This window comes from Genypterus blacodes, unplaced genomic scaffold, assembly GCF_046128005.1.
Source record: "Genypterus blacodes isolate CSIRO-AG114 ecotype Tasmania unplaced genomic scaffold, CSIRO-AGI_Gbla_v1 ptg000744l_1, whole genome shotgun sequence".
In the NCBI taxonomy this organism is placed as follows: Eukaryota; Metazoa; Chordata; class Actinopteri; order Ophidiiformes; family Ophidiidae; genus Genypterus; species Genypterus blacodes.
Window position 1 is genome coordinate 1 of NW_027467407.1, and position 17500 is coordinate 17500.

General features: G+C 52.8%; 2 protein-coding genes and 1 pseudogene across 3 annotated transcripts; 2 read left to right on the plus strand and 1 right to left on the minus strand.

Moving 5' to 3' along the window:
• Nucleotides 1–832: 832 nt before the first annotated feature.
• On the minus strand, nt 833–3385 carry LOC142990788 (zinc transporter ZIP1-like). Its single transcript, XM_076140663.1, has 4 exons — nt 3202–3385; nt 2532–2754; nt 2325–2455; nt 833–2199 (listed from the first exon to the last, which is right to left on the minus strand). The coding sequence occupies exons 2-4, from the start codon at nt 2680–2682 to the stop codon at nt 1504–1506; spliced, it is 978 nt and encodes a 325-aa protein (XP_075996778.1). The 5' UTR covers nt 2683–2754; nt 3202–3385; the 3' UTR covers nt 833–1503.
• Nucleotides 3386–4210: 825 nt separating this feature from the next.
• On the plus strand, nt 4211–8897 carry LOC142990786 (cyclic AMP-responsive element-binding protein 3-like protein 4). Of its 2 annotated transcripts, none has more exons than XM_076140661.1 (9): nt 4211–4668; nt 6055–6207; nt 6293–6551; nt 6682–6995; nt 7148–7254; nt 7346–7414; nt 7559–7643; nt 7801–7894; nt 8211–8897. In XM_076140661.1, the coding sequence occupies exons 2-9, from the start codon at nt 6058–6060 to the stop codon at nt 8525–8527; spliced, it is 1395 nt and encodes a 464-aa protein (XP_075996776.1). In that variant the 5' UTR covers nt 4211–4668; nt 6055–6057; the 3' UTR covers nt 8528–8897. The 2 variants fall into 2 exon arrangements, with proteins under 2 accessions (XP_075996776.1, XP_075996777.1); XM_076140662.1 differs by lacking the exon at nt 4211–4668 and adding an exon at nt 4675–4869.
• A 5415-nt stretch (nt 8898–14312) lies between these two features.
• LOC142990787 (atrial natriuretic peptide receptor 1-like) overlaps nt 14313–17500 on the plus strand; it is a 7719-nt pseudogene continuing 4531 nt past the window's right edge.

The following is a 17500-nucleotide window of genomic DNA, read 5'->3' on the forward strand; positions in this document are numbered from 1 at the left end:
ACTGTAAACGCTCCTTCCTGTCTGAAGCACCAGCAGCGCCACACTGACGGCTCCTTCTGTATTTATTCTGCCTTCTACTGCAAAGTCTCCCTGAGTTTCAGTGTAAATATGGAGCTGATCTATGCACCCCCCCTCTCCGGCCTGTAAGCTGCCCCGCCCCCGCGTCTCCAGGCAACACAGCTGCAGCTGGAGGTCTCCAGTTTGGGTCGGCGTACCTTCAGTGGGACTTGTCGGACCCAGCAGCTGAGGTTCACTGAGCTGATCCTTACAGGGGTCAAAGGTCACAGTGAGGAGCTGGAACGTTGTCGCTGAAGATGTTTTGTTAGTTGGAGTAACTTTGAGATGTGAACCTGATCTCCGCTCTGTCCCGTAGAGCCAGAAGGAACTCCATGTGTTTGGGTTTATTTTTAAAAAAGGGAATTATGTGGTAATTCATTCCAATCATGTTCCAGATTGAGACGAGCCAGCGGGGATCAGCTGCTCTGAAACAGGAAGTTGACCTTGAGCTCAGACCTGCAGCTTTAAATGCCAGCAGACGGGTCGTCCCGGTATCTGTCGCCATGACAACAGCATTTCTGTTTACATTTGACCTTTATAATCTGACCCTTTGACCTCTGAAGCATCCTCATAGTATCCTGATATATGTGAGCCGTGAGAAGGTCACCGGGTCACAGCTGCAGGTTCTGATCCGGTCCTGCCCCGGCCCTCTGAGCAAACGCGTACAAGAGAACAGGTGAGATTTGAGCTGAGAGCAGGTTGAGGGTTTGAACCTGCAGCAGTGAAGGTGAAGGTGTGTGTGTGATGAAGAACAGAGAGTTTGATTCAAAGGGAGTTTGACTTTAATGGAGTTTTATTGGTTTGTATTTAAAATAGCTGATTGTGTTTGCTGTTGTAATTTATATCACTGTGGGTTCAGTTTAAATGTTTTTATAAGAAAACTAAATAAAATGCAGAGATGAGCCTGTGTGTGTGTGTGTGTGTGTGTGTGTGTGTGTGTGTGTGTGTGTGTGTGTGTGTGTGTGTGTGTGTGTGTGTGTGTGTGTGTGTGTGTGTGTGTGTGTGTGTGTGTGTGTGTGTGTGTGTGTGTGAGAGATTCTCCTGATGGTGGCGCTGTTACTCCCATACTCTTTTAAAAACTAACTGGGGCAACTCTTCAATAGAAAAATGTGATCCTTTTGTCTTTAAATCATTATAAGTTTACAGCAAAACACCACAGATGTTCCCAACGCGTCAGTGTGTCTGTCTGTCTGTCTGTGTGTCAGTGTGTCTGTGTGTCAGTCTGGACTCAGTCACTGACGACAGAACAACAAGTTGAGATTGAACTAAAACTTTACAGGCGCTGTTTTCTGGCGCCCTCTGGTGTCAGAAAGATGAACTGCACAAACCGAATCTGCTCTTTTCCTTTGCATAAAATCTAAACATTGATTCTTCATTCTCTCTCTTTAAAGATGGATGCAGTTCAGATCACTTCACTCTGTTTGCCAGGGGGCGGCACTGCAGTGTCTATAACTTGATGAAGAGCACGCCTGTCACCATGGCGAAGCCGAGCAGCAGCATGGCGACCTTAGGGATGCGGTTCCTGCTGGACTGCAGCTCGTGGGGCAGGATCTCCATGAAGGTGATATAGATGAAGGTTCCCGCCACCAGCCCCTCCAGTGTGCAGCGGGCCAGCCGGTGCTGCGGCGACGCCTTGCTCTCCGTCAGCACCATGCCCAGACCGATGCCCAGAGGCGACATCGCGGCGAACGCCAGCAGGCACCCGGCCACGACGGAGCGCCTGAGCCGGCCCTGAGCCAGCTTGAAGGCCAGGCTGAAGGAGATGATGCTCTTGTGGATCATCAGAGCCAAGCAGATCTCCAGAACCTGCCGGCCCTCCTGCAAACCCACGGCCAAGCCCTCAAACACAGAGTGCAGAGACAGGGAGAAGACCAGGATGAAGGCCCGCAGGCCCGACTGTAAGCCCAGGTCTGCGTGGAAGTGACCGCCGTCTGAGTCCTCTGAGCCGCCGCGGTGGCGGTGCTGATGGGAGTGATGGCGCTCGCTCCTGTTGCCCGCCTGGACGCCGGAGTCCACCAACAGGGCCCGGCGCTCCTCTAAGACGGGGGACGATCGGTCCTTAAAGGTCAGAACGATCTGCTCCAGGATCAGGACCAGGAAGAACCCCATGGCCATGATGAACTCAGGAAGAGGGAAGTCGAGCTGCAACACAGAACAGGAAGATGGATGAGGACAGAACCAAAGTCCGTCTGTCTGCCACTCAGTCGGGGTTTCTGGTCTTAATTCTAGGGAACCTGGAAGTCTGTTTAATCATCAGTCAGTCTTACGGTGACTCCCAGGCTGCTGAAGGCCTCGGTGAAGCCCTGCAGGTAATCAGGCAGGAGGTCCAGCAGACAGGTGGCCAAGAAGACGCCTCCAGCAAAGCAGCTGATCAGGCTCAGCAGCCGGCGACGCAACTCTGCAACCACAGCAAGCAGCTGAGTCTGACTGAGGTCTGAGACTAACATGATGTAACGCTCCAGACCGAGGCTCACCTGGGTCTGCGCCGCACGGCCCCGCCCCTCGGATGATGCAGAGCGGGGAGAAGCCGAACAGCAGCGTGACGGACAGCAGCGCCGCCAGAGCGCCCAGCTTGATCTCCAGAGCCGGGACGCCGGCCTGGTTCTCCTGCGGCCCGGCAGCCATGAGGACCTGAGTGGAGACCTGAGCTGTGTGAGGGGGCGGAGTCTCAGTGTCCCCCCATGGAGAGCAGGAGAACTGTCAGGGAGGAAGGAGGGACAAACACCATCAGGTCCTCTGCAGAGGAAGCTACTCAGCTACTTCTCAAGCTACAAACTGCTCCTGATCACATGAAGTTCAGTCGTGGCCAAAGCTACTCGCTTCATACAGTAGTTAGCCTGAGCTAAAGTAGCTCAGTAGCTTAGCTGAAGTTACTAGATACTTTATAGACATAAACCACCAGCGGACCACAGGCGGGTCCCGAACCCAGGGTTGAGAAACCTCATGTTGACTTTGTTACATCAACGACAAGAAAAGAAAACAAAGCGAGAGAAAAGCTACGAGCTGAAAGATGATTGACAGGAGGATCACATGTGGCTGATCAGAACAACAGGCACGGGAAGTGAAGATTAAAAGTTCAACCAGAGGAAATAAAGCCTGTATGTGACTCCTCAGCGTGGGGGGGCCCGGGGGTCCCGGTCCTACCTGAGTCCGGATGGGTCCGCTCGGTCCGATCAGCGGGACGAACAGTCGGGTCAGTCGAGTCCGGGTCTACGGACTCCAGACTCCAGATGCGGGTTCTGCTGCTCGCTGGAGTTTCATGTTGTCCGGGAAAATGTGACTCAGTTCCCATCAGCTGAGACGTCACGCCCCCAGCTGCTGGGAAGTCAGACGTAAGAATGTATCACTTCCTGTCTGCCCTTCACAATAAAGGCATTTGTAGTCGCACACAGTAACGCGTCACAGCGCAGACAGACGGACGCGTTAGGATCCCGGCTGAAGCGGGATCTTCCGGATTTGAGGTAACTTGATTTATAGAGGAGCACACACACACACGCACACACACACACACACTAAAGAGTCAAACTCTCTGCACTTTTAAGTTAAAGTCGTTGTGTTTCACACTCAGTATGAAGTTTAAATGAAGTTGAAGCTGGATTGTGGTTCTGTGGGGTTCTGATGTTCTGGGGTCACAAGTGGGTCACACACACACGTGTTGAGTCCTTTATGTGAGCATGTGATGCTTTCAAGAGACTTCACACACCTGACTGAGACCATCATCCTTCAACTGATGAAGAAGAGTTTAGTTTTATTGGATGGAAACGTTTCTGTAGAAAAGAGCTGAAATGTAAGAAAACAGTATAATGAGACCTCACACACACACACACACACACACACACACACACACACACACACACACACACACACACACACACACACACACACACACACACACACACGACCTCCAAGACCCCAAACACCTCCAAGACCCCAAAGACCTGGGAGTCCAAGGAGGACAGGATCATCATCATCATCATGATGCAAGACACAAAAGAACTCAAGCACAGAAGCTGTAAAATGAAAAGGTGCTGACGCGGGCGTGACTGCAGGTCAAAGGTCAGAAGCTTCCAAGAGTCTTTATCTTCACAGAGATCACAAAGGGTTAAGTCTCAGCAGGTTTGTCACATGAGGTAAAACAAAGTCTGAGGAGTCAAGGTCGCATCTTCACCAGGTGAGAAGAGGAGGAAGAGGGGGGAACTCCTCCTCCTCCTCTGTCTGCATGTCAGTTCCTCATCTGGACCTGATGGTGGCGCTGCAGCAACAACACTTGACAGAGGTATGAACTCTCATGTTGGATAATGATGTTAGATGTTTAGATCAGTCAAACGTGCTTCTGCATCTCCACCTTCCACCAGCAGGCGGCGCCTTCAACAAACACCACCAAAGAAGAAGCAGCAGCCGGAAGTATCCGCGGACAGACGGAACCTCCAGCTGGAGTTTAGTTTGGTGGAGTCGGGAAACACAGCAGCGCATTTGTGTGTGTGTGCGGGATGAGGAGGAAGAGGAAAGAGTGAAGAAGAAGAAGAGGAAGAGTTTGGTTTCCCTGAACAATCTGAGCTCAGCCGCATCATCAGCTGTTTGAAGAGGATCCGGGTCCTCCAGGATCTCACGGTGTGGTGTGTGTGTGTGTGTGTGTGTGTGTGTGTGTGTGTGTGTGTGTGTGTGTGTGTGTGTGTGTGTGTGTGTGTGTGTGTGTGTGTGTGTGTGTGTGTGTGTGTGTGTGTGTGGTTTAATCACGCATAAAGGCGTTCACGTGAACATCGTCCACTGGTTCTCAACTCTTCAGTTTCCTGCTCAGCTAAAGAGACAAAGGTGAAAAGAGAGAAGCAGGAGAAACGTGTTTAACAGCAGGATCAGGTGTGTGTGTGTGTGTGTGTGTGTGTGTGTGTGTGTACCAGGATGTTGACATCCTGCTCTCTGAGCTCTGCGTCACTCACTCTCACTCTCTCCCTGTCTCACTCTCTCTCTCACACTCTGTCTCTCTCTCCCTGTCTCACTCTCTCTGTTTCTCACTCTCTCTCTCTCTCACACTCACACTCTCACTCTCTCTCTGTCTCTCTCTCCCTGTCTCACTCTCTTCCATTCTGCTGTTTGCCTCCTTCCGTCCGGTGTTTCCTGGTATGCAGGGCTTGATTGATAAGTTACGAGCTGTGCAGTGAAATCATTCCAGTGCTGAATTAAGCTCACAACTTATCAATCAACCCTCATCCAAACTTTCAGTGCTAACAATCTGAGGTTGGTTGGTTTTTGTTTTGCAGCGTTAAAGGTCAGAGATAATTATTGATCTGATCTCATGTTTGTTTGAGGGGTTGATTGATAAGTTGTGAGCCTGATGAAATGAAAGTGAGCAGGTGGGCAATATTTTATTTATTTATTATTATTTATTTATATGTAACGGTTGATTGATAAATCCTGAGCTTAGCCTAAAAAGGATCTAACTTCCGGCTCACAACCTTTCAATCGACCCTCATACACGCCTCTGTCATGGATCCAAATGTCACTCAGTTCTAGAGATGATCAGTGTACAGTGTGGTTGTGTATGAAGGGTTGATGATGAGTCGTGACCCCTGGTGTGAGTGCCACACCGGGCTCACAACTTATCAGTCGACCCTCAGGCAGACTCAGGTTAAGAATCAGAGCAGGTGAGTTTGCTTTGAGTCAAAATAGCTTGTGAAGCTAAATGTCAATCCGTTCAGCTCAAGTGGTTTTGTATAAAGAGTTGATTGATAAGTTTTGAGCTTTTCCCATAATGCATTGTGGCACTTTGTGGTTTAACACACAAGTCAAAGACAAGGCTCATGAGTTATCAATCAACCCTTGTACATGCACGGTTAAAGATGAGTTTGTTTTGCTTTGAGTGTAAAGAGGTTCAGATGATGGTTGTGAGTGAGGGGTTGACTGATAAGTTTCGAGCCTGACACATCAAGTCAACGTTGGGCCTTTGAACTTTGACCTTAACCTTTGTGATTGCTCGCTGTCCGTTGCCATGTGAACCAGGTGATGGATGCAGAGGGCGGTGAGCTTTTCCTCAGCGGTGGCGAGGCGACAGACAGCTGGGGTCTGGACGCTGCGTTCTCCTGCTCCCAGTCTGAGCTGGTCTTTGATGGATCAGAGAGACCCCTGAGGGACTGGGTGGGAAACCCCCAATGTGTAAGTCTGCCATGTGTGCCCTTTGACCTTTTAATGTGGAGCGAGCCTGCAGTGGTGACATCATCCATCCTGTCTTCTGTCTCAGACTCTGAGTGACAGCGAGTCGGAGGACGTCCTCCACGCCGTCGACCCAAACGAGGTTTTCCCCAACGGGCCGCCGGCCGACTCCTCGTCTGAGAGCGACAGCGGCATCTCAGAGGATCCTGTTGTTGAGTGTCCCGTCACCACAGCGACCGGCCGGCCGGCCCCGCCCACTGTGTACCAGGTGGTTTATGACATCAGCAGCCTGGGAAACGTCAAGACGGAACCTGGACAGAGTGTGGACCTGATCTCTATAGAGCTGGGTGTGTGTGTGTGTGTGTGTGTGTGTGTGTGTGTGTGTGTGTGTGTGTGTGTGTGTGTCTCCTCCCAGGTGCACATGTAAACATAAAGGGTGTGTGTGTGTGTGTGTGTGTGTCTCCTCTTCCTGTGCAGATGACTGGAGCTCTCAGGTTTTGTTCTCTGACTCGTGTGTGGTGAACGAGTTGCCCCTGGTTTCCCGTCTGGAGGGCAGTTTGGCCGTCTGCAGGCCGGCTGAGCCGACCTTTGACCTGCCCAGCCTCCACGGTGACTCGGTGAGAACCGGAAGCTCCGTCACTGAGGAGAGCTGGAGGCCGAGTGGAGCTCACTCCTCTGCTTCTTCTTCTTCTTCTTCTGCAGCTTTACCCGAGCTCCAGCTGACTGAGGAAGAGCAGAAGCTGCTCACACAGGAAGGAGTCTCTCTGCCCAACAGTCTCCCTCTCACCAAGGTGACCTGTGTGTGTGTGTGGTGTGTGTGTGTGTGTGTGTGTGTGTGTGTGTGTGTGTGTGTGTGTGTGTGTGTGTGTGTGTGTGTGTGTGTGTGTGTGTGTGTGTGTGTGTGTGTGTCTGTGTCTAACATCACAGCTGATTTGACTTCCAGGCTGAAGAACGGGTCCTGAAGAGAGTGAGGAGGAAGATCCGCAACAAGCAGTCGGCTCAGGACAGCAGGAGGAGGAGGAAGGAGTACATAGACGGGCTGGAGAACAGGTAGGCCTACTTCCTGCCTGACTGACTGACACACTGACAGGAAGGACGCTGACATGGACTGACTGTGTGTGTGTGTGTGTGTGTGTGACAGGGCAGCGTCTTGTTCAGCACAGAATAAAGAGCTTCAGAGGACGGTGGAGCATCTGGAGAAGCACAACATGTAAGAGCACTACAAGGTCACACAGGGGTCACACAGAGAGGTCACACACAGGGGTCACACACAGGTCACAGGGGTCACACAGACTTGTTAGCAGATCAACATGTGATGGACAGGATGTGACTGACCTGATGGTTGTTGGTTCAGATCCCTGCTGACTCAGCTGAGGAAACTCCAGACTCTGATCAAACAGACGGCCAGCAAGGGAGCCCAGACCAGCACCTGCTTACTGGTGTGTGTGTGTGTGTGTGTGTGTGTGTGTGTGTGTGTGTGTGTGTGTGTGTGTGTGTGTGTGTGTGTGTGCGTGTGCGTGCGTGCGTGTGTGTGTGTGTGTCTCTCTATCTCTCGCTCTGACCCTCTCTCGTGTGTGTGTGTGTGTGTGTCCTCAGATCATCCTGGTCTCTCTGGCTCTGATCCTGATCCCCACCTTGAGTCCGTTCAGTAGGAGCTGGTCTGCAGAGGAGGACTACAGGCCCACAGGAGGTCAGTGAGCAGCTGGTGATCAGGTTCAGGCGTGGAAACAAGAACAGCTGTTTGTTTAAATGTTTGTGTTGATTTAGATTCTGCTCCCCTTCTCTAACTGATTGAACTTTATTTTAGAACTTTTCCTTGATTTTCAAATTGTCAGATTTTCAAAAATCTTCTCCATGTTGTGAAGCTTAAAGTCATCAGTCTACATTTCAGTCAAACAGCTGTTCATTATTATTATTATTAAACAAAATGATGTCATTAAAAACAATAGAAATGTTTCTGTTCCACTTTATTGAACCTTTTATTTTGAAACTCATTTGTCTTCCAGTGATCTCCAGAAACATCCTGACAGACTCCGCCCCCTCCGTCCCCACGCCAGACGAGGCCGACGTCCAAACCCTCCCGCCGGCCCCGCCCTCTGATCCCGACCCATCGGGGCCTCTGGACGGGGGCGGCGGCATCCAGCGGCCGATAGAAGTCCCTGAAGCCGCAGTCCCAGAGGGCGGGGCCAAAGACGGGAGCCAATCGGGGAATAGCTCCAGCGTTGTCGCCGGGCAGAGTGAGCCGCCGCCCCCGAGCCTGAGGTCGGCAGGAGGTAAAGGAAGTTCGGATCCCGGCAAACCGGCTCACGCTGACGAGATGTAGCCTGTTAGCACGTTAGCATAGCGAGGCGGCTTTCTTTGCTCTCAGTCCCTCGGTAGCTGCATTTAATGTTGGCGTGTCGCCGTGACGCTGTCGCCTGTGGACCTGGCCTGCTTGCTCAAGGGCACCGTGTCAGGAAACGATCATGGCCGTGAAGAGAAAAGAAGCTGAGAGTCGAACCAAAGGACTCAGATCCAGACTGGCTGAAGGATCCAGCACCCTGGGACACGTGAGGCCCGGGGACCCGAGCCCGACCCGAGCCCGGCTCAGACCCCGGCTGACCCCTCTGTTCTGGAAGCCACAGGTGGTTTTGGTTTCCGGTGTTTTTGTTTCTGTGACGCTGCAGCTTCACTTTGTTTATTTATTAAAGTGATCAATCGATCTGAAGGTTGGATTGATTTCTTTCCCCTGAACTCGACCTGCAGGCGTCTGGAGGAAAACCTGGAGCACGGACTGATCTGAGTCCTGCTCCAGGCTCCTCCAGGCGAGTCCTGGTCTGTGGGCCCGGATTCAAAGCTGAATTAGTTTAGTAACATCTGAATTCAAATGAGTTTCAATGTCCAGGCCCCTGCAGGTCCAGGGGCCCTGCAGGTCCTCAGTGAGTCTGCAGGTCCATGTCCCTCAGTGAGTCTGCAGGTCCATGTCCCTCAGTGAGTCTGCAGGTCCAGGCCCCTGCAGGTCCCTCAGTGACTCTGCAGGTCCAGGCCCCTGCAGGTCCCTCAGTGACTCTGCAGGTCCAGAGGGAGACCAGAGCATCATTCTATTCTATACTTTATAATCTTCATAATAAATCAAATGTATTAAACCATTCTAACTCTTATAAAGCATCCAAGGTTCCAAAGTCAAAGTGCTGAGAAGTTTACAGATAAATAAAAGAAAATAAGAGGAAAGTATCAAACTAAAGTTCAAACCCTAGAAAGATTTAAAGAAAGATTCTACAAACAGGACTAAACTATCAGAAGGAAGAAGAAGAAAAAGAAGTAACCAGCAGCTCCTGTAGGGGGCAGTGAGGCTCTGAAGGCTTCACTCACTCACAGCCTCAAAGGCTCCAGAGCAAAGAGGATTCAGTACCTTCTTCTTCTCCTTGTCTTCCTCCTCTTCCTCCTCTTCTTCCTCCTCCTCCTCTGTTGTTCCTTTGTCCTCTTCTTGTTATGTCTTTAATTTTAATGTCTGCTAACATGTCTGACTTATTTACACTTGAATGCCATCATCTTCAGCTCAGAGAGCCTGGTGGACCTGCTCAGACCTGCTGTGCTCCCTCACACATGAATAAATAAACAATCAGCCTGAGTGAAGCATCAGGACAGGAAATGAAGAACAAGGAGCCCTGCAGACGCCTCACACGCTCATCTCTACCCAGAGCTCCTTCAAACAAACGGACACAACTAACCCATCAGAGCTCATCACAGACCCTCAGAGACCTTCAGAGAGGATCACAGACCCTCAGAGATCCTCAGAGACCTTCTAAGGTCTTTAGAGACCTTGAAAGATCCTCAGAGGCCTCCACAGATGGTGGTTTGCTTCTGAATAGTTGTGATGTATGTGAAGGTCCTCAGTCATTCAGGTTCTTGTGAAAGTAAATGTGAGGCATCTGGACCTGCTAGTAAATACTTGAAGATGTTTCACTTCTCATCCTAAACTGAACAAGCTCTTTGGATCAGAGGTGAAACATCTTGCAGGTCCAGCTGCTTCAGATGGATCTGATCCTGGAACTCCAGAGAGCCTGGGGAGGAGGAGCTCTGAGCTCCATCAGCTGGTGAGTCCTGCTGAGGGGAAACACCTCCACCTCCATCCAGGCCTCCTCAGCTGTGTGTCACAAAGCTACTTCCTGTCAGGTCAGTTTATCTTCAACAGGCCACTTTGACACGTCAGTGACCACAGGTGGCCACCAGAGGGCGCTGCTTCATCACCCAGAGGTCCTGAGTGCTGAGTCTCTGTCTGTCGGTCTGTCGGTCAGTCGGTCAGTCGTTCTGTCTGTCTTGTTCAGATCAGTTGTGATGTTTTGATCCCCAGACAGGAAGCAGAGCGGCGTCTCCAGCTGTCTGATGCTTTATTCAGGCTCTGTTTCCTCTCGTGGCCTCGCAGCACCACGTTCCCACTCAGTTTGCATGTTTTGCTCTCTGCCGCTTCATTTCTCTTAGAGAGACAGAAGCCTGAGATGTTCAAGCCTCTGATGATTGGTAAATTATGAGCCTGGGGGTGCTGCTCACTAAATGGCAGCTCCTGACCTTTGACCCTGGCAGAGAACATTAAGCTCCTCCTCCTTTAATGATGGTGACTCAGTGAACCGGCTGACTCTCATTAGCGTCATTTAGCATGTTAGCGCTCTTACATGATTTTTCTTCACAGCTTCCCAATGAGACGACACCAGAGAGCAAACCTGCAGCCTGCTCTCACTCAGGTCCTCATCTGTGGAACCGTTTGTTTTCTTGTTTTGCTAGCTAAAGTAAAGCTTTGCTGCTGTGTTTGACTCAGCAGTTTGTGTTGTGCTGAGTCAGGCTGACTAAGCGGCGTCCTTCAGGACAGGAAGTGGAGCGGCGTCCTCAGGAACACGAGCCTCCTCTGTAGGTTAGCTAACGTTACAGCTAACAACATGGAACGAATAGAAAGGAAGCTGCAGCTCTGTTTACCGCTCTGCCTCTGGGGGAGAGGAGCTGGATGCTCTACAGAGCTCCTCCACCAGGGGGCAGCAGGGAGGGACTTACTCTGGGGAAGGAGAATAGCTACCTTCCGTCCTATCCTTCTGGACCGTCTACATGTCGGTCTTCATTTCATCTCTTTTGTTTTTGTGTTTATAGCATTTTTGTCATCCCTTAGTTAGTAACCATGGTTACAGTAAATGGCTGGTGAGACTCCGTGCTGAAGCCAGGAGGAAGAGGTCAGACTCCATTATGGGACAGAGCAGGAAGTGGTGAGTGTTTGGACCCTAACAGCAGATAGGGAGGGGGGGGGGGGTATGGCTCTGCTGCATCCACTCAGCATCAGGACACACACACACACACACACACACACACACACACACACACACACACACACACACACACACACACACACACACACACACACACACACACACACACACACACACACACACGCCTGAACACTGGACTGATTTCATACTGATGCATAAACATGGACACCATGATGTCATTGAGCTGTCAGCAGGACCATCATGGTCCCTCCTGTTGTCTCTCCTGTTGTCTCTCCTGTTGTCCCTCCTGTTGTCTCTCCTGTTGTCTCTCCTGTTGTCCCTCCTGTTGTCTCTCCTGTTGTCTCTCCTGTTGTCTCTCCTGTTGTCTCTCCTGTTGTCTCTCCTGTTGTCTCTCCTGTTGTCCCTCCTGTTGTCCCTCCTGTTGTCTCTCCTGTTGTCCCTCCTGTTGTCTCTCCTGTTGTCTCTCCTGTTGTCCCTCCTGTTGTCTCTCCTGTTGTCTCTCCTGTTGTCCCTCCTGTTGTCTCTCCTGTTGTCTCTCCTGTTGTCCCTCCTGTTGTCTCTCCTGTTGTCTCTCCTCTTGTTTTTGTGTTCAGTCATGTATCTGTATTGATCGGTTCAATGCCCTTAAAGGGGGCGTGTGTGTGTGTGTGTGTGTGCAGACACAGTAAATAACATTACACTCTTCTCCTTCTTCTTTCCCTCCTCTCACTGTTTTCTTTTCCTGCTTCCCCTCCATCTATCCTGTCTCCTTCCTCTCCTCCGCCCCTCTCCCTCTGTCCTCTCTCCTCCCCTCTCTCTCTCTCTCCCCCTCTCTCTCCTTCTGCCCTCTCTCTTCCCCTCTCTCTCTCTCTCCCTCTGCCCTCTCTCCTCCCCCCCCCCCTCTCTCCTCCTCCTCCTCCTCCTCCTCCTCCTCCTCCCCCCTCTCTCTCCTCCTCCTCTCTCTCAGTCTTCCCCTCCATGTGGCTCAGACCTCAGCAGCGGCTCTGTGGCACAGTTCAGCCTCTATACTCACCTGGCTGCTTCATGCTGCTCTGGTTCTTCTGGACTCTTTGGATCTGAATGGAGGTCCAGACCTCTTTGCTCTCTCTTTACCGTTTAAACCTCCAATGTTTGCACTTTCTAAATGACACAGATCAGTGTTTCCTCTCCTTTGGACACCGTGGACACTTTGACTTTGTGATTTTGCCTTGAGGAACATCTGGACCTGCTCCGGCTCTGGATCCTGGACTTTCACAGCAAACCACCGGTTTAAAGTTTGTATTTCCTCTGCTTCTGCGGTTGTTTGTTGTCTTCGCTCTTCTCTCCCGTGAGCTGCCTCCTGTCCCCTCTGATCGATGGACTTTCACCTGCAGGCCGCGGCTCTTTATTGTGTCATTAAACCCGCTCTGGACCGCGGCGCCGTTAGACCGGGCCGTCACTCACACACACCGGGCCGTCACTCACACACACCGGCCGGAGGGACGGACGGACTTCACCTGCTGCCAACACGCAAAGTTACATTTTGTGATTTAAGACCAGCTTTGTAAACATGGACCCGTGTTTAGACATTTATAAAGTCTACCTTGAGTCCTAACACTCAGGTTCCGGGTCTTTCCGGTCTTTATTTCGCTCGATCGCGTGTTTCTGGGCGTTTTCGACTTCCAGAGGAGCGGAGGGATCTGCGCGCGCCAGCCGGCGGACAGGCAGCACGCGCCGGGCTGCACCGGCGGATATGGCCGCTTAGCTACACACACACACACACACACACACACACACACAGCGGGGTGAGTGTGAGATTCAGCGGGAAGAGGACACCGCACACAGGGTACAGAGGTACAGAGCATGAGGGCTTGATCGATGTATTGATTGATATTTGAGAGGTTAATTGACGCGCGGAGCCCCGAGGGACGCAGCGCGTGCGCAGGTCGCTGCTGTATGGGGGGCAGTCAGAGCCACGAGTCCTCCTGGGGCTGCGACCTATGAGGGACCTTCACTGTGTGAGCGCAGGGTTAGATGGGCTCACTCAGTGTGAGTGTTAGTGTCAATAATATGATGATAAAGTTGTTAGCAGTTAGCCAAAGCTGTAGTAGCAGCTAAAGTGGACAGAGATGAAGGAGGAGGAGGAGGAGGAAACTTCCCTCACACAGAAATGGATGTGGTCAAATTTAGATTCACAAACGCTGAAATATAAAGAATGCAGACTGAGGGGTCAGAAGGTTTCAGGGCCGAGCACAGAGGGGCTCAGGCTGTGGATCTGCTGGGGGGTCCTTCATGTAGACGGGCTCAGACATGGAGGCCATGTATGAGTCAGTCAGCCTGTCAGTCAGTCAGCCTGTCAGTCAGTCAGTGTGGAGCTGCAGGCTTCATGTGACCTCACTCACTCAGACTGAACTCTGAGTTTTATTCTGTGTTAGCAAATCATTTAGCAGAAAGGAAAGAAGCAAACCTCCCCCAGACACTGGCATGTGTCTCTACTCTGCCTCCTCTCCTCTCCTGTCCTCTCCTCTCCTCTCCTCTCCTGTCCTCTCCTCTCCACTCCGACTCCTCTCCTCTCCTCTCCTCTCCTCTCCTCTCCTGTCCTCTCCTCTCCTCTCCTCTCCTCTCCTGTCCTGTCCTCTCCTCTCCACTCTGCCTCCTCTCCTCTCCTGTCCTCTCCTCTCCTCTCCTCTCCTCTCCTCTCCTCTCCTGTCCTCTCCTCTCCACTCTGCCTCCTCTCCTCTCCTCTCCTCTCCTGTCCTCTCCTCTCCTCTCCTCTCCTCTCCTCTCCACTCTGCCTCCTCTCCTCTCCTCTCCTCTCCTCTCCTCTCCTCTCCACTCTGCCTCCTCTCCTCTCCTCTCCTCTCCCAGATGTTTACCTAGCAGAGTGCAGTCTCCCTCTCTGTCTGCAGCTTTAGGGAGTTTTTCTCCCACGCCTCAGCTGAGCCTCAGCCGAGCCTCAGCCGAGCCTCAGCCTCTCAGAGTTGTGACCTGGCAGTCCAGAGAAACCCGAGCCCGCTCTGCCTTATCGGGACAGAATGTAGGTCTGAGCCAAGCAGAGGTTTGGTCCGAGTGTTTGCCTGCTGTGGAGCCTGGCGGGGCGGCTCAGGGGTTAAATGTCTGGCAGCAGGACATGACCTCATTGATGTTCCATGCTTTGTTGACGATGCTGAAGCTCTCCTCTCTTCACAGAGATCAATCCTTCAGAGGAGGATGGCCTGTTGGAAGAGGGGCGCCGTGATCCTGCTGGTTCTGGTGGGATTGACGGACCTGCGGCCGGCAGACGGGCGAAACTCTCGGCACCGCGGCTCCGGACGCCAGCCCGGAGATCGCCGCCGCCACCGGCGCCGCGAGCTCCAGAACATCATGCTGGCTGTCATCTTACCGGAGAGCAGCACACGTTACCCTGGGCGTGGCCTCGCATCGGCCCCGCCTTGGACCGAGCGCTCAAGAGGGTCAACGACGACCCCGCTCTGCTGCCGGACCATCACCTCGCCTACGTCTTCAAGAACAGCGAGAACCAGGAGGGGATCTGCTCAGAGTCGGTGGCTCCTCTGATGGCCGTGGACCTGAAGCTGTACTACGACCTGTGGGCCTTCATCGGGCCGGGCTGCTGCTACACCGCCTCCCCCGTGGGTCTCTTCGCCACGCACTGGGACATCCCCATGGTGACGGCGGGCGCCCCTGCCGTGGCCTTTGTCGGCGGCGTTTACCCGTCCATCACCAACGTCGGCCCCACCCACAAGAAACTGGGGAAGTTCGCCCTGCGGATCTGCGAGCACTTTGGGTGGCGGGAACACGTGATGATCGTCTTCACCGACAAGAAGGAGGACGACCGGCCGTGCTACTTCGCCTCAGAGGGTCTCTACGAGGGCCTGAAGACCATCAACATCTCCATCCAGGAGCGCGTCTTTCAGGACCACAAGCCGCCAATCAACTACTCTCTCATCCTCGACAGCATCCAGAACGGAGGCAGAGGTGAGTGGACCACCTGCTGTCAGACAGGGGGACAGACAGGGGGACAGACAGGGGGACAGACGGGGGACAGACAGGGGGACAGATGGGGGACAGACAGGGGGACAGACAGGGGGACAGACGGGGGACAGACAGGGGGACAGACGGGGGACAGACAGGGGGACAGATGGGGGACAGACAGGGGGACAGACATCACATTACGGTCATTAAGCAGACGCTTTTATCCAAAGGGACTCACATTACATTACCACCCATTACAGAGGGGGGAGCAGTTGGGGGTTCGGTGCCTTGCTCAGGGGCACCTCGGCAGGGACTAGAACCGGCGACCTTCTGGTTCCCAAGCGGAGGCTCTACTGACTGAGCTACCTGCCTCAGTACAGACAGGGGGAGCAGGGGACAGACAGAGGACAGACAGGGGGACAGACGGAGGACAGACAGGGGGAGCAGGGGACAGACAGAGGACAGACAGGGGGAGCAGGGGACAGACAGAGGACAGACAGGGGGACAGACGGAGGACAGACAGGAGACAGACGGGGGACAGAAGGGGGACAGACAGGGGACAGACAGAGGACAGACAGGGGGACAGGCGGAGGACAGACGGGGGACAGACGGGGGACAGACAGGGGGACAGACGGAGGACAGACGGAGGACAGGCGGAGGACAGACGGGGGACAGACAGAGGACAGACGGAGGACAGACAGGGGACAGACGGAGGACAGGCGGAGGACAGACAGGGGGACAGACGGAGGACAGACAGGGGACAGACGGGGGACAGACAGAGGACAGACATGGGGGACAGACAGAGGACAGACATGGGGGACAGACAGAGGACAGACATGGGGCAGACAGGGGGAGCAGGGATGTCCTTTTACGTTGCTGTCCCAGTAGAATGTGAGTTGTTTGTGTGTCTGTGTTTGTGTGATGTGGGAGCCTACACACTGTGGGGACAGGAAGGGGGGATAGTTACTGTCCTCAACCATGAGAGTGTCCCACTGACTAACTGAAGGATTGTTTACATTCTGATCTCTCTTTACCTGAACAAGGGGGAGGAGGGGAGGGGAGCTCTTCCTCTTTAGCCTCTGTGTGTGTGTGTGTGTGTGTGTGTGTGTGTGTGTGTGTGTGTGTGTGTGTGTGTGTGTGTGTGTGTGTTCCCTGCTGACGTCCTCAGTCTGATCACATTAAGCCTCTGTGCTCTTCATCACTCAGCATCAGGCAGTGATTGCTCCATCTGTGTCGGGCCGGTGAGTCATGGTCATCACGGCCATCAGAGTGAGGTTGCGTGGAAACAGCCGTGCTCCTGGCGTGTGTGACATCAGAAACACGCCAGACGAGCTGCAGAGCTGAGCTGCAGAGCTGAGCCTGAAACCTGAGCCCGATCGATGCGTCCACAGGCCAGACGTGAAGCTGGCGCTGCAGCAGAGACACACAGCTGCTGAGGAGGAAGAGGAGGAGGAGGAGGAGGAGCTCCCCCTTCATCATGGACACAAGCATTCAGACAGAACGCATCAGAAAGCTGTCATTCAGGCTCAGCTCAATCATCTTGACCCACATGTGTTTATGACCGAAGAAGAGGAAGTTAAAGTGAGAGGAAGCAGAACAACACGCCTCTAATCAGTGTGTGAACAGGAGCAGGTTAGGCCCCGCCCACAGATGTCCTACCTGTTTGCTCCAGTCTGACCCCTCTATGAGGCTGAGCTCTGTAAACATGTGACCAGGGGAGACTTCCTGTTCCATCAGAGCAACTTCCTCCAAACCACCCTGAGAGTCTCTACATGTGAAGAAGAGGAGGAAGAGGAGGAGGAGGAGTGTGACGGGGCTGAAACAAGGACGCATCGTGTTTGATGCCGAGTGGCAGAATGAGCTCCGTAAAGAATGTGTGTGTAGGTAGAGACACACCCCCCTCAAAGGTCCTTAAAGGCCCTAAGAGGCTCTAAGAGGCTCTTAAAGGGTTAAACAAACAGCAGCAGCACAGTAACTTTCCTAACGGTGTGTGTGTGTGTGTGTGTTTCCATCATGTAGCTGCAGCTCAGTAATGAGTCATAAACGCTGGGCCTCAGCTGGTTCCCACAGGGCCGAGCCTGACAGCACATTTATTAACCTGCTGCTGTGGAAAC

Coding starts and splice junctions, on each gene's coding strand:
- LOC142990788 (XM_076140663.1), bottom strand. CDS start 2,682: ATGGCTGCCGGGCCGCAGGAGAACCAGGCCGGCGTCCCGGCTCTGGAG. Junction 2,456..2,531: donor GCCGTGCGGCGCAGACCCAG/GTGAGCCTCGGT, acceptor CTGTGGTTGCAG/AGTTGCGTCGCCGGCTGCTG. Junction 2,200..2,324: donor TCAGCAGCCTGGGAGTCACC/GTAAGACTGACT, acceptor TCTGTGTTGCAG/CTCGACTTCCCTCTTCCTGA.
- LOC142990786 (XM_076140661.1), top strand. CDS start 6,058: ATGGATGCAGAGGGCGGTGAGCTTTTCCTCAGCGGTGGCGAGGCGACA. Junction 7,255..7,345: donor ATAGACGGGCTGGAGAACAG/GTAGGCCTACTT, acceptor TGTGTGTGACAG/GGCAGCGTCTTGTTCAGCAC. Junction 7,644..7,800: donor AGACCAGCACCTGCTTACTG/GTGTGTGTGTGT, acceptor GTGTGTCCTCAG/ATCATCCTGGTCTCTCTGGC.